General features: G+C 44.8%; 1 protein-coding gene across 4 annotated transcripts in view; it reads left to right on the forward strand.

Moving 5' to 3' along the window:
• The first annotated feature begins 1336 nt into the window (after positions 1-1336).
• Positions 1337-15427, forward strand: part of WDR38 (WD repeat domain 38) — a 59065-nt gene continuing 44974 nt past the window's right edge. For all 4 annotated transcript variants that reach the window (XM_030207380.1, XM_030207379.1, XM_030207378.1 and 1 more), the window contains exons 1-4: positions 1337-1530; positions 3571-3691; positions 8403-8519; positions 13466-13563. In XM_030207380.1, the coding sequence (XP_030063240.1) occupies positions 1462-1530; positions 3571-3691; positions 8403-8519; positions 13466-13563 (405 nt within the window). In that variant the 5' untranslated portion in view covers positions 1337-1461. The remainder of the gene's footprint in view (positions 1531-3570; positions 3692-8402; positions 8520-13465; positions 13564-15427) is intronic.

Genomic DNA, 15427 nt, shown 5'->3' on the forward strand with positions numbered 1-15427 from the left:
ATGAATTTGTGTTTGAATGATTATATGTGTTTGTCTGCTGGGAGCTGGGCCATGAGCCAAAAGGTCCACAGTCAAAATGCACTAGGCCAAGCCAGCAAAAAAAAGTCCTCAGTCAACAATGCCCTATCTGCCCCACTGGTGTCTCACTGACCAATCAGTTTATTTATTTATTTTATTTATTGGGTTTCATTAACCACCTTTATGAAAAGACTAGTAAAAAAGGCCCGTTTCTGACACAAATGAAACGGGTGCTAGCAAGGTTTTCCTCGGAGTGTGTGTGTTTGAGAGAGTGTATGTGAGAGTGACTGTGTGTGAGAGAGAGAGTGAATGTGCGAGTGTGTGTATGAGAGAGAGAGAGAGTGAATGAATGTGCAAGTATGTGTGTGTGAGAGAGAGAGAGGGAGTGAGTCTGGGTGCGAGTGTGTCTGTGAGAGAGATAGTGTGTGTGTGAGAATGAGAGTGTGTGCAAGTGCGTATGTGAGACACAGTGTGAGAGAGAGAAAGTGTGTTTCACACAGAAACAGTGTGCGCGAGAGAGAGAGAGTGTGTCTGAGACACAGACTCTCTGTGAGACTGAGTGTATGAGACCAAGAGAGTGTGTGAGTGACTGTGTGACACATAGAGAGTGAATGTGATACAGTGTGAGACATAGAGTGTGTGAGAGACAGTGTGTGAGAGTGAGAGAGAGAAACACATTGACTGTGAGAGAGAGAGAGTGTGTGTGAGAGAGAATGTGTGTGACAGAGATACCTCCCTCCCCCCACTCTCTGGTGTCAGGCCCCCCCTCTCTCTCTGGTGTCTGAGCGTTACTGTGCAGGACGCTGAGCTCTGGCTGTGTTTCAAGGAACTAACCAATCCTATTTAATAGAATGCACCTCCAACATTCTGAAGCCGAGAAACCTCGTGTGGTTGGTCACTTCTGCTTGTGACGAACCCGAAAGTATGTGATGTCAATTCAGGAGAAGGATACAGAGAGCAGGAATGCCTCAGCCATGCAGTCAGCTTCAGAATCTTGGAGGTGTGTTTTATTATATAGGATTCTCTTAGGCAGTCATCTAGTATTTGCCTTGATTGGTCTGTAAGACTTTATGACATCACAACCCCTCCATGACATCAGGTGAGAAATCCAGCCATAGCACCCTTCTTATTTTATATATGTACACAGAGAGAAGTATCCCAGCAAAACCCTACCCAGTAGCTGCTAATACAAAGGAATGTAAACATGACTGGCAGCTAGTCCCTGGATTGCACTGGTAACTATGGAGACAGCAAGGACAGTTCTGTACACAGTAAGCAGAAAAGGAAACCATGGCCAAGATCCTTTATTTCACTTCAACTGAAAGGTCCTGGCTTTCACTGTGAAGTCACATTAGGCCTGCACTGTACCATGACATAGGAAGGGAGAAGAGAGATCACCCCATCAGTCACACATTCTGGGGCAACAGTAACTGAAGAAACAAGATGTGGAAGAATCCATCAAAGAGTTTTTCTGTGATTGCAATACGATATTTTGAAAGGCACAAAGGAGAGGTAAGGAAAGGCATATTTGGGCATATTTACACAACAACCATGTAACTTGTGAATTTGGTGCTGAAAAGGGATGGTGCTGTGCCTTGGTATGAGATGGACACTTTTGGCAACACCTTAACAGCAGGAAGGAAAGGGCAGGATGAGTCTAATCTGCCTGTATTGCTCTCTGCACCTCTACCCCCCCCCCCCCCAAAAAAAAAATCTTCTTTGTGTGTGTGTGTGTGTGTGTTTTCCTAAACTGGGTAGGTTCATTTGCCAAATGTGCCACATCCATAGGCGCTGACTCCGTGGGTGCTGTGGGTGCTCAAGCACCCCCAATATTTCACACACCGGAAGTTCCCTTCCAGCCCAGAATTTTAAAAGTCCCTCCCTCCCTCCGAGTTCCAGGGCCGGCCGGCCCTCCGAGTTCCAGGGCCGTCCCTCCCTCCGAGTTCCAGGGCCCGCCCTCCCTCCGTCCGTCCGTCCAAATTTTTAAAGCCGTCTTACCTCGTTGGAGTTATGGCGGCAGCAGCACGCAGTGAAAAGCGTGCAGGCTCGGCGCTTCAGCCTTCCCTTCTCTGTCTCTCAGCTCTGGTCCCGCCCTTGCGGAAACAGGAAATGAGGGCAGGACCAGAGCTGAGAAACAGTCAGAGAATGGAAGGCTGAAGCGCTGAGCCTGCACGCTTTTCACTGCATGCTGCTGCCACCGTAACCCCGACGAGGTAAGAAGATGGCTTTTAAAATTCGGAGAGAGGGATCCTGGAACTTGGAGGGAGACCCTGGAACTCAGAGGGAGGGAGACCCTGGAACTCGGAGGGAGAGGGGGGGCCTTGGAACTCAAAGGAAGAGAGGGAGGGAGGGGGACCTTGGAACTCAAAGGGAGGGAGGGAAAGGAGAGAGAGAGGGGAGGGAGGGGGCCTGGAACTGGGAAGGAGGAGGGAGGGCGGGACAACTGGGAGGGAGGAGGGAGGGCAGGACTGGAACTCGGAGGGAGGGGGACGAGAGAGAGAGAGGGAGGGTGGAGAGGGGGGAGGAGGGGAGGGGGGAATGCACCACCTGTAAAAAAAAAAAAATTCAGCACCCCCAATCATTTTGAAAAGTTGACTCCTATTGCCACATCCAGGGCCTAATGAGTGGGTGCGGCTTACTTACCAGCAATCAAGAGGGGAAGAGATATCTGGAAGAAAACAGGGAACTGTTTTAACTTCCCTGGGAAACATACTAGAACTGGGACATTCTTAGGCCAAAAATAACAAAAAGGTCTTGATTTTAGCCAACAAAGAGGGGGTCCTCCATCTAGAGGGCAAAGGATGTCCGCTCTGCTCAGGACAGAAGGTCACTGTAAAAATAAGCTTCTCTGGATATGTCCCTTCTTTTGCAAAAGAGGAGGAAAAGTAGGATTTGTAGAAAATAATTACAGATGGATTTCATTAAAATACATCTGTGATCAAAACTCAAAAACCAAATGCATCGCTTCCTCTAAGATCAATGATCAACCTGCTGAATTCCAGGGCAAAAATTTAGAAAGGGATCCCAAAGCACAGATAGTCTCAGCAGCATTAGGGCCCAGGACAACTGCCCTATTTATACCTCCCTAATGCAGTCCTGGCTTCCTCAATGGAGCAGGAGAACATTGCTAAATGAAATGTTTTTGTCCTACAGTTTTAGTATGTAAGAATGATGAACTTTTCTTGTTATGCCCCTCCCAGAGCCCTGGGGCAGCTCAAGAGGCTGTAACTGTGTATCCTGACACTTTAAATTTCTCTTTCATAGATTAGAACAGTATGTTCTTATTCTGAATGTCTTTGACTTCATGTTGTTGGGGATTTTTTGGGTTTTTTTTTTTTTTTTTTTGCTCTGTAATATTAATGTTCTCTGTTCTTATTGTACCCTGCCTTGAGCATTTACTTAAAAATGCAGTTTATACAAATTAAATTAAAATGATATTAAATGTACCTGGGTTATAGTTGGAAAGCAGCGCTGGGGGAAAATAAGATTTATTAAATGAAAAGGCTGCTTTTTTTCTGGTTTGCATATGAATTGAAGTCTTTATTTTCCTAGGTAAACGCATGCACATTTTCACCAGACTGTACGAGTCTCCTTACCTGCTCAGATGACAGCAGGATCCACATTTGGAATGCAAAGAGTGGCGAACTGCTGTGTAAGATCAAAGGGCACACAGGTAAAACGTGCTTTCTTTCCACTGGAATATAAAACTGTGCAGTCATTCTAAAAAATGGCTTAGTACTACCTCTGTGAAACATAACATCATAACATAACATCAGAATTTTTATTTCATTTGTACCTCTTCAGTTCTAAGCAGATCACAATCAAAGAAACCAGAACAACAACTGAGAATTACTTAATAAAAAGCTTCAGATAAAAATTAAATCCACAACTATAAAAATAAAAGCTAACCCTTGGTTGATAATTAAACAATCTATCAAATTTTCCAGAATGCCATCAACCAACCATTCATAAATAATCAATACAATGGAAGAATTATGCTATTATCTGAACTGAGAAAGTGTAGTTTTAGTTTAGTTTATTCTTTGATGGAATTATTGGCTTTAGTTTTAACAAAATCTCATAGTGAAGTATATAATAAAACAATAGAAAGAACTGAGTGTGTATTATTGGCTTTATGCCAACACATTCAGCTCTTTTTTTTTTTTTCTTGTAGTTCCACCATAAAGAAGGCTAGATAATAGGTTGACTCTTAATCTGTCCAAGATGGAGCTGGAGATGGAGATGATGGTCATTAGTTGATCAGGGTTGCTTGAGTTAACTTCCAGTTAAAGTATCTCAGCAGATTCAGTGTTTTGGGGTGCTGTTGGGTGCTGCTCTTAGACCAAGACCACAGTTTAGAGCCACCATTTGGGATTCTTTCTTCAAGCTGCAGTTGGGAGTCCTCTTACTAAACTGTAGTAAAAGGGGCCCTGCGCTAGCAGCAGCGGCCATTTTTGCTGCACATTGAGGCCCTTTTTACTGCAGCGGTAATATTACACTTACCGCGTGGCCATGTGGGGGGAGAGCACTTACCGCCACCCACTGAGGTGGAAGTAAGGAGGGCTCTTGAGCTAACCCGGTGGTCTGCCCAATTATCGCCAGGTAACTGCTGCAGGAAAAAAATAAGGACCCATTTTCCCTAGAGCCGGAAATGGCGCAAGCTAGGGGTGGAACTACCGCCAGCACCCGCTTTGGGCTGGCGGTTGTTCCAGATTGCCACACGGTAAGCCCATGGTGGGCTTACCCCTGCTTAGTAAAAGGGCCCCTTGGTGAGCAGATTGGAAACCTAAGCTCACTACAGTTTTCAGGAAAGTTTGCAAAGCTTAATTCTATCAAAGTTGGATTATTGTAATTTGTTATGCCTGGATCTTTCTGTAGGTGCCAAGAATGCTGCTGCACAGTTACTCATTTACTTATCCCCCTGTTTATTAAGCCACGCTAGCGGCTGCTGTGTACTAATGCCAACACAGCCCATTCACTTTGAGTGGGCTGTGTCAGCATTGCCGCGCAGCTTAATAAATAGGGGGGTTATTTATTTAAAATATTTATAGTCTGCACAAGCTGTTAATTCTAGGTGGATTACAATATATCCACACATAAATAAAAATAACATTAAAACAACACAAAAAATGTACTAACTACGATGCCTTGTTTCTCACAAATCATGCCTCAGCTTGTTTCCTTTCACTAGTTTCCAGTAGAGTATAGGATAAAATTTAAGATCTTGAGGCTGATCCACAAAGCCCTGGCATCATGCGCCCCATATTACTTGGAGTCAAGTTGAGGGGTGGAGTGGAGTGGAGGAGTGGCCTAGTGGTTAGAGTACCAGTCTTGCAATCCTAAGGTGGCAGGCTCAAATCCCACTGCTGCTCCTTGTGATCTTGGGTAAGTCACCTAACCCTCCATTGCCTCAGGTACAAATTTAGATTGTGAGCTCTTCTGGGACAGAGAAATCCTGAATGTAACTCACCTTGAGCTATTACTGAAAAAAGGTGTGAGCAAAATATAAATTAATAAATACTTGGCCAAAGTACTGAGGATTTATAAGCCAAATAAAGCCTTGTGGTTGAAAAATGCCTCTTTGTTATCTTTGCCCTTACATGGTCTTTCCTAGGCATTGAGGCCAATTATACCATGGCTATTTTTAAAAATGACTGCAGGAGCATTTACCACCACCTATTTTGTAGGTGATAAGGGCTTCCACGTTAGCCGTTAGCCTCGCACTAGCACGTGATAGTGGAGATATGCTAACTGGTTAGTGCAGAAACACCTGCTCTCTGCCACTGACACACCCCCCTTTCAAAAAAAATACAACAAAATAATTACCGCACACCCATGGCAAAACTAACAGGGAACACTTTAGTGCATCTTGTATTAGGCTTTTTGCTGCATTAGCACCTAATGCAGTTTAGTAAAAAGGCCCTTATGTAAAGTGCATTTTGAAGAGGAGAGGGCTGCTGCCTTCCCTATTGCAAGACTGAGGTTGTGGAACCAGCTCGTGGTTAAACTTAGGACCAAGTCAGATGAAGTACAGTTCATAAAGCTGCTGAAGTGTTATCTCTTCTATTTGGTTTTCAGTTTAGGGGGTCCTGCTTAAGCAGAGTGATTGGGCATAGTTGCAGGTTTATAGAGGAGACGGGTGGTAGATTGCTGATTTTGGGCTGAAACTCTGGCTTTTGTTTTTGATCTGTATCATGATGGTCTGTGTTGTGTATGTTGTGCCATTTTGGTAATTTTTGTGATTATGTATATTTAGTTTGTGACCGACCTCAGATATTAAGCAGAATATAAATAAAATAAATAATAAAAAATAAATCACAGCATATAAAATGCTTAGGCTACAAGCAACAACTACATTCTTATTGAATTTATGCAACTGTGAAAACTTAGAATGATTTAATTATGATGACCATAGCTGCATATCCTAGCCTACATCTCCCTGCCCCTTTGCATGCAGGGAAATGTAGTCCTGCTTTTCTTAGGGAGCTCAAGGGGTCTTCTACAAAATGTTGGTAAGCCTAACACAGACTTACCGAATGCAAAATCGGGACTACCGCCAGCCCAACGCAGTCACCAGCGGTAGTTCTGCCCTGAGCATTCGCCATTTCCAGAGGAAAAAGAAAACCCACAGAAATGGCTTGCGCGGCAATAACCCAGCGGTAATCAGGCATTGCAGTGTACTGCTCAGTTACTGCCAGGTTATCGCAGGAGCCCTTATCGCCAACTGAATGGATGGCGGTAAGGGCTCCCCATCACATGGCCATGCGGTAAGAGTTCTCTTAACCACATGGCCATGTTTGTCTGGGGGCTTTTTACCCACTGCGGGGCCCTTAGTATGGAAATTGGAACTATATCCCCCTGCATGCCATCTGGACATAGCACTTTGTGGTCACTCTACAGTTAATTACATTACATTATGGCTTATAGTCCGCTAACACCTTCCAGTTCTAATCAGGTTACAAATCTCAAGAGAACCAGAATGTACCTCTGGGATATCAAATTAATCAGAGAAATATCTAATTATGTAACAAATTTTCAAAATAAAAAAAAGACTTTATATTTTTCCTGAAGAAGACATATGATTGAGGAAAAGAAAACATTCCCGCAATATCTTTCCATGGGTGCACTACTTGAACAGCTAAAAATTTGTCAAAGAAAGATAGTCTTTTCTTCCCCTTAACTGATGGAAATGTGAAGGGAAAACTGAAGCTCCAGAAGGGGACACAGTCTTGCAGTAGATGAAATGCAGAACCCCCAAATTATCAAGTTCTAGGAGGGAGATTTTTAAGACAGTTCTGGATTTTTTGTACCCTATCCTGGGGCCCTTTTACTAAGCTGTGGTAAAAAGGGCCCTGTGTTAGTGGTGGGGGCTGTTTTTGCCACACTCTGAGACCCTTTTTACCACAGCAGGTAAAAAAGGCCAAAAAAAGACATGGTTGTGTGGTAAGATTGCTCTTACCACGTGGCAATGCAGGGGGGAGCACTTACCGCCACCCACTGAGGTGGAAGTAAGGGCTCCCGTGCTAATCCGATGCTAACTGGGTAGCACCCAGCACTGCACAATTACCACCGGGTAACCCCCTGTGGAAATATTTTTTAATATTTCCACTAGCACCAAAAATGCCATGCGCTGGGGATAGAACTACTTCTGGCACCCACATTGGGCCGGCGTTAGCTCCAGATTGGCATATGGTAAGATTACGGTGGGCTTACCACCACTTAGTAAAAGGGACCCCTAATGCATTATGGGACCAGGAGCACTGATTTCAACAGATAGAATTGGGGACTACAAATAAATTGCTTTGGGATATAAGTTAGTTAATGTTGATTCACTGTTGACTGTACTCTGCTTAGAACCTGTCATTTAAGCAAATTATAAATGCCAAAATTAAATTAATTTAAAACCCAGGACTGGCCATAAAAGCCTTTCTCCTAGAACTGGGTAACTTGGCAGTTCTGAAAACAGGTCACATGCACTTTACCATTGATTTGATATGATTTATTATCTTAATATATCACTTAACACCGCTAAGATTTTAAAGCAGTTTACAATAAAATCAACAATACAAATGCTCGTACAGAAGCAGATCAATAAAATGTAGGCATAAAATAACAGCATTCAATTAATTAACATTCAACCCACAGCTTTTCTCAAATAACCAAATCTTCAGAGCCTTATGCAATAGTGTATAATTAGAAATACTACTCAACTCAGTTGGCAGTGAATTCCACAGTGAGGATCCAGCATATTAAAATATCCTGTTCCTAATAATTGTTAATAAAATTTAAGGAAGGTAATTGCATCAGGTTCTTGGTTTCTTTACTCAGAAACATACTTGAGTTTGGTACTGAAGCTGGAAGTGTCCTTTTCCGCTTCTTTCCAGGTCCAGTAAAGGCCGGCTGCTTTTCTCCTGATGGTACCCTCTTTGCCAGTGGCTCCCATGACTGCACTGTCCGAGTATGGAAAACAGAAACCACAGAGTGCCTCCATGTGTTAAGAGGTGTGTGTGTGCTCCTGAGCAATATTTTCTTTCTTTGCTGTTTGGTTTAGCTCATTTTAAGCTTCCTTTTGACTTCCTGTTAAAGTGCTCCTAAAACACCATTCAGCTCACCTTGAAAGAACTAACCGAATGCAATCATTTGCCATATAATGATCAAACATGTAAGTAAAAGCAATTTCGACCCACTAAACTCTCATAGAGCAACCTCCTAGGGACACACCCCAAAGGTCTTAATTACACAGATGGTGGTAAGAAAGGCTTCAAGGAAAGGTACAGATACTGCTTTTCTATTGCATACCTGCCCATTTTGCTCTGTTTTACATAGTAACATAGTAGATGACGGTAGAAAAAAACCTGCACGGTCCATCCAGTCTGCCCAACAAGATAACTCATATGTGCTACTTTTTGTGTATACCTTACCTTGAACGGTCCATCCAGTCTGCCCAACAAGATAAACTCATATGTGCTACTTTTTGTGTATACCTTACCTTGATTTGTATCTGTCATTTTCAGGGCACAGACCATAGAAGTCTGCCCAGCACTAGCCCTGCCTCCCACCACCGGCTCCGCCACCCAATCTCGGCTAAGCTTCTGAGGATCCCTTCCTTCCGAACAGGATTCCTTTATGTTTATCCCACGCATTTTTGAATTCCGTAACCATTTTCATCTCCACCACATTCCAAGCATCCACCACTCTCTCCGTGAAAAAATACTTCCTGACATTTTTCTTGAGTCTGGCCCCTTTAATCTCATTTCATGTCCTCTAGTTCTAGAGCCTTCCCATCTCTGGAAAAGGTTCGTTTGCGGACTAATACCTTTCAAATATTTGAACGTCTGTATCATATCACCCCTGTTTCTCCTTTCCTCCAGAGTATACATGTTCAGGTCAGCAAGTCTCTCCTTATACGTCTGGTAACGCAAATCCCATACCATTCTCGTAGCTTTTCTTTGCACCGCTTCAATTCTTTTTACATCCTTAGCAAGATACGGCCTCCAAAACTGGACACAATACTCCAGGTGGAGCCTCACCAACGACTTATACAGGGGCATCAACACCTCCTTTCTTCTGCTGGTCACACCTCTCTCTATACAACCTAGCAACCTTCTAGCTATGGCCACCGCCTTGTCACACTGTTTCGTCGCCTTCAGATCCTCAGATACTATCACCCCAAGATCCCTCTCCCCGTGCGTACATATCAGACTCTCACCGCCTAACACATACGTCTCTCATGGATTTCTACTCCCTAAGTGCATCACTTTGCATTTCTTCGCATTGAATTTTAATTGCCAAACCTTAGACCATTCTTCTAGCTTCCGCAGATCCTTTTTCATGTTTTCCACTCCCTCCCAGGAGTCCACTCTGTTACAAATCTTAGTATCATCCGCAAATAGGCAAACTTTACCTTCTAACCCTTCGGCAATGTCACTCACAAATATATTGAACAGAATTGACCCCAGCACCAATCCCTGAGGCACTCCACTACTCACCTTTCCCTCATCCGAGTGAATTCCATTAACCACCACCCTCTGGCATCTGTCCGTCAACCAGTTCCTAATCCAGTTCACCACTTCAGGTCCTATCTTCAGCCCGTCCAGTTTATTTAAGAGCCTCCTGTGGGGAACCGTGTCACAAGCTTTGCTGAAATCTAAGTAGATTATGTCTATAGCACGTGCATGATTCAATTCTCCGGTCACCCAGTCAAAGAATTCAATGAGATTCGTTTGGCACAATTTCCCTTTGGTAAAACCATGTTGTCTTGGATCTTGCAACTTATTGGCTTCCAGGAAATTCACTATCCTTTCCTTCAGCATCGCTTCCATTACTTTTCCAATAGCCGAAGTGAAGCTTACCGGCATAGGCGGTCGGTGGCCCAACTGTTTGGGGAGGCCAAAGGGGGCGGGGTTAGGGGTGGGGCCAGGGGCAGGGCTTACATCCATAATTGTCTGACAACACAGAAAAAAAATAAGTAAAAATAAGTCACAATTAATACCTTTTATTACATTTAGATATTAAGTATGTATCATATGTCAAAGAATAAAGTGGTTGCTCAAAGCATGTACTAACCACAATTGCTCAACTGTAAAACACTATGCACAAATTTATGCAAAAACACACTCAGAACCTTACTGTACCATAACACTGGGCAGACCCTAATAAACCAATATACCACCCACACGGAAAATGCAGACAGTCAACAATATGAAACAAGGGATCATAATATCACAATTCTCATGTAGAGCCACAAAACACCCTTTTAGGGTGGATAGTGTTCACAATGAGCTCCTTTTATGAACGACTATATGTAGATCCTTCAAGAGGTAGTGTGTCATGATTTAGGCTCTAAAACCCTTTCTGATGTTTTGGTGCCACCTCAGTAAGGCCAATACACAATCTCTCCACTGCAAAACACTATACACAAACTTGTGCAAAAACACACTCATAACCTTAGCAAACCATAACAGCACTAATTCCAGACAGGACGAGCTACAACCTTATGCGTGGAAAGGCAGCACTGTAATTACACTGGGCTCTAAAACACCGGTACACAACCTAGTGAAACAAAAAAAAAAAAACCAAAATGGGCTGTAAATACTACACACTAGTAGAATACTGCACCTTGATTACACATGAAAACCACATGACACAACAGATATGAAGGCAAAACTGGAAAGTTACCTCAAGAAGTCAGACTCAGCATGGAGCAATACTAGAAAAATTGAAACTTACATGCAAAATATCACAGATGCACATTTCCAAAAGCTGACATATTCCAGTTAATAAATTCTGAATAAAATACTTTTTTCTACCTTTGTTGTCTGATCATTTAGTTTTTCTATTCGCTTTGGTCCCAGTGTCTTCTGTTTTATGCAGTGTCTTCTTTCCATTTGATATTTTTTCTCTCACCATGTCCACCATCCTGCTGTGTCCTTATGTGTCCTGTCTACCATCTGTAGCCTTGTCCCTATCCTTCAGTATCCCGATCCAGCTCTTAAATTCAACAGTTTCCCCTCCATCCATATTCAGCATTTCTCATCACCCCCCTCCATCCATGTGCATATACTTCCCTCTCCCTCCATCCATGTCCAGTGCCTTCCCTCTTTTTCTCCTACCATTCCATCCAGTGTCATCCCTCTTTCTCTCTCCATCCTTCCACCCATTATCCTCTCCCAATTCTTCCGTCCATTGTCTTCCTCTATCTCAACTTCCTTCTAGACAGTTCTCTCTCTTGACCCTTTTCCATTCAGCATGTCCTCTCTCACCCCATCCTTCCAGTGTCTTTCCTCTGTCCCTCCCTACCAGCGTCTTCCCTCATTCCGCCCCCTCCTTCCAGCATTTTTCCTCTTTCTCCCTCCTTTCATCCAGCCAGCATTTCTCAGTCTGACAGCTAGGGTCTCCCCCAGTTTCTCCCCAGCAGCTTCTCTCTCTCTCTCTCTCTCCTGCCCATGTCCCCTCTTTCTCTCCTCATCTCTTTCTGGCTCTCCCCTGCTTTTTTCCATGTGCCTGGCTCTCCCCTGCTCTTTTCCATGGCCCCCCTTTCTCTCCCCATCTCTTTCTAGCTCTCCCCTGCTTTTTTTTCCATGTCCCTGGCTCTCCTCTGCTCTTTTCCATGGCCCCTCTTTCTCTCCCCATCTCTGTCTGGCTCTCCCCTGCTTTTTTTCCATGTCCCTGGCTCTCCTCTGCTCTTTTCCATGGCCCCTCTTTCTCTCCCCATCTCTTTCTGGCTCTCCCCTGCTTTTTTCCATGTCCCTGGCTCTCCCCTGCTCTTTTCCATGGCCCCTCTTTCTCTCCCTATCGCTCTCTGGCACTCCACTGCTCTCCCTCTCTCTCCTCCTACCGTTTCCAGCCAGTGGCCACGTTCTCTTCTCTCCCTCCGGCCCAGGCCTCTTAACAGCAGCGCTGACAGAAGAAAAAGAAGCGCGGGGCCGCAGCAGCCTTCAGACATGCGCTGTCGGCTCTGCCGGTCCTCTGACCCCGGAACGGGAAATTGACATCACGGGGCAGAGACCGGCAGAGCCGACAGCGCATGTCTGAAAGCTGCTGCGGCCCAGCACTTCGTTTTCTTCTTATGTTATGCTGGCTCCGAGAGAAGCGGCTGCCGCTGCACTGCTCAATAGAAGCGGCGGCAGCAGAAGATTTCGTTGTCGGGAGTCTCGGGTACATTTGGAGAGGGAGGCAGGTGGGGCCGCCGCGAAGCTCACTGCTGGGCTGGGGAGGCTTAGCCTCCCCAAGCCTCTTATACGGGGCGCCTATGCTTACCGGCCTGTAGTTTCCAGCTTCTTCCCTATATCCACTTTTGTGAAGAGGGACCACATCCGCCGTTCTCCAATCCCTTGGAACCTCTCCCGTCTCCAAGTTTTAAAAAGTGTGCTTTAGCATTTCAAAACTAGAATACACTGTAGACCCCATGTAATGTGGATATTGGGGTCCAAGGTATCTGACCATGTTATAAGTGAATCGACATGATATTGGGTCTACAATCAACAATATATAGACTCATTATACCGAGTCAAGTTATGTGGGCTGTACAGTGTAACTTAAGGGTCCTTTTACCAAGCTGCAGGAAAAAGGGCCCTGCGCTAGTGGCAGGGGCCGTTTTTCCCATGCACCAGGGCCCTTTTTATTGCAGCGGGTAAAAAATCCCGAGACAAACATGGCCATGCAGTAAGAGAACTCTTGCCTTGTGGCCATAAGGCAGGGAGCCCTTACCGCTATCCATTGAGGTAGCAATAAGGGCTCCCGCAGTAACCCAGCGGTAACCGAATTACCAATGGGTTACCTCCATACAAGCCATTTTCAGAGGTTTTCTTTTTCTCCCAGAAATGCCACGCACTCGGGGCGGAACTACCACCGGCAGCCACACATTGGGCTTACTGACGTTTTGTAAAAGACCCCCTTAATGTATTCTCTAAAGCTCTCCTTTTCATACTTCCATTTCTTGTTTCAGGTCATGGTAAGAGTGTAGAAACTGTGTGTTTCAGTCCTAACTCCAAGCAATTGCTGTCAGCAGGCTGGGACCGTACAGCCATTCTTTGGGATGTTCAGGTAATATGCAGATTCCAAAGATGCCTAGGGTGAACCCTCCCAAAGAATGAAATTTACCACCCTAAAGAGGAAGACTGAAGGCCAAAAAGTGGGATTTTTTAGACAGTGTGCCTAGGATATAAATCTAAAAGATTTAAATGTTTATGTTTATTTCTTTACTTAATATAGTGCCTTTACATAGGTGAGGTCAAAGCGGTTTATATACAACAATGAAAGAGGGAAAGGAAATCCATAAATGAAAGTAAAAAGGGCATGCACATCAAACACTAATACAGATAATACTCAAACACAGCAAACATAATTTGATTTTAAAAAATTATTTTCTCCCTTATACACCACCAATCAAGTTAACTTGGGGGGGGGGGGGTTGCCAAAAGCCAGTCTGAAAAAATGACCTTTGAGGGATATTTTGAATCTGGGGGAGGAAGCTCAAAAGAAGTGAAGGGGGATGGTCATTCCAAAGTTTGGGGGCCAGAAAAAAGAAGGCAGTGGACCTTGTGGATTCGTACTCTGCAAACCAAGGGAAGGGAAAAGCAAGGCGATGGTCATCTTGAGAGTGAAGAGAATGGGCTGGGGTCTAAGGGATGATGACAGAAGAAAGATAAGAAGGACTGCCAGAGTGAAAGACCTTCTGAGTAAGAACCAGGATCTTAAACCAGGACCTACTACTACTACTTAACATTTCTAGAGCACTACTAGGGTTACGCAGCGCTGTACAGTTTAACAAAGAAGGACAGTCCCTGCTCAAAGGAGCTTACAATCTAAAGGACGAAATGTCAAGTTGGGGCAGTCTAAATTTCCAGAATAGAGGTAAAGTGGTTAGGAGCTGAAGGCGACATTGAAGAGGTGGACTTTGAGCAAGGATTTGAAGATAGGCAGGGAGGGGGCCTGGCATATGGGCTCAGGAAGTTTATTCCAAGCATGGGGTAAGGCGAGGCAGAAAGGGCAGAGCCTGGAGTTGGCGGTGGTGGAGAAGGGTACTGAAAAGAGGGATTTGTCTTGAGAGCGGAGGTTACGGGTAGGAATGTAAGGGGAGATGAGGGTAGAGAGGTAAGGAGGGGCTGCAGATCGAGTGCATTTGTAGGTTAGTAGGAGAAGCTTGAACTGTATGCGGTACCTAATCGGAAGCCAGTGAAGTGACTTGAGGAGAGGGGTGATATGAGTATATTGGTCCAGGCGGAAGATAAGACGTGCAGCAGAGTTCTGAACGGACTGGAGGGGGGATAGATGGCTAAGTGGGAGGCCAGTGAGGTTGCAGTAGTCAAGGTGAGAGGTAATGAGAGAGTGGATGAGAGTTCGGGTGGTGTGTTCAGAGAGGAAAGGGCGAATTTTGCTAATGTTATAGAGGAAGAAGCGACAGGTCTTGGCTATCTGCTGGATATGCGCAGAGAAGGAGAGGGAGGAGTCGAAGATGACACAGAGGTTGCAGGCAGAAGAGACGGGGACGATGAGGGTGTTATCAACTGAGATAGAGAGTGGAGGGAGAGGAGAAGTGGGTTTGGGTGGGAAGACAATAAGCTCGGTCTTGGCCATGTTCAGATTCAGGTGGCGGTTGGACATCCAGGCAGCAATGTCTGATAAGCAGGCCGATACTTTGGTCTGGGTTTCCGCAGTGATGTCTGGTGTGGAGAGATAAAGCTGGGTGTCGTCAGCATAAAGATGATATTGGAAACCGTGAGATGAGATCAAGGAGCCCAGGGAAGAGGTGTAGATTGAAAAAAGAAGGGGTCCAAGGACAGATCCCTAAGGAATTCCAACAGAGAGCGGGATGGAGGTGGAGGAAGAACCATGAGAATGTACTCTGAAGGTACAGTGGGAGATATAAGAGGAGAACCAGGAGAGGACAAGGCCCTGGAACCCAAAT

The sequence above is a fragment of the Microcaecilia unicolor genome, chromosome 6, assembly GCF_901765095.1.
Source record: "Microcaecilia unicolor chromosome 6, aMicUni1.1, whole genome shotgun sequence".
Classification (NCBI taxonomy): Eukaryota; Metazoa; Chordata; class Amphibia; order Gymnophiona; family Siphonopidae; genus Microcaecilia; species Microcaecilia unicolor.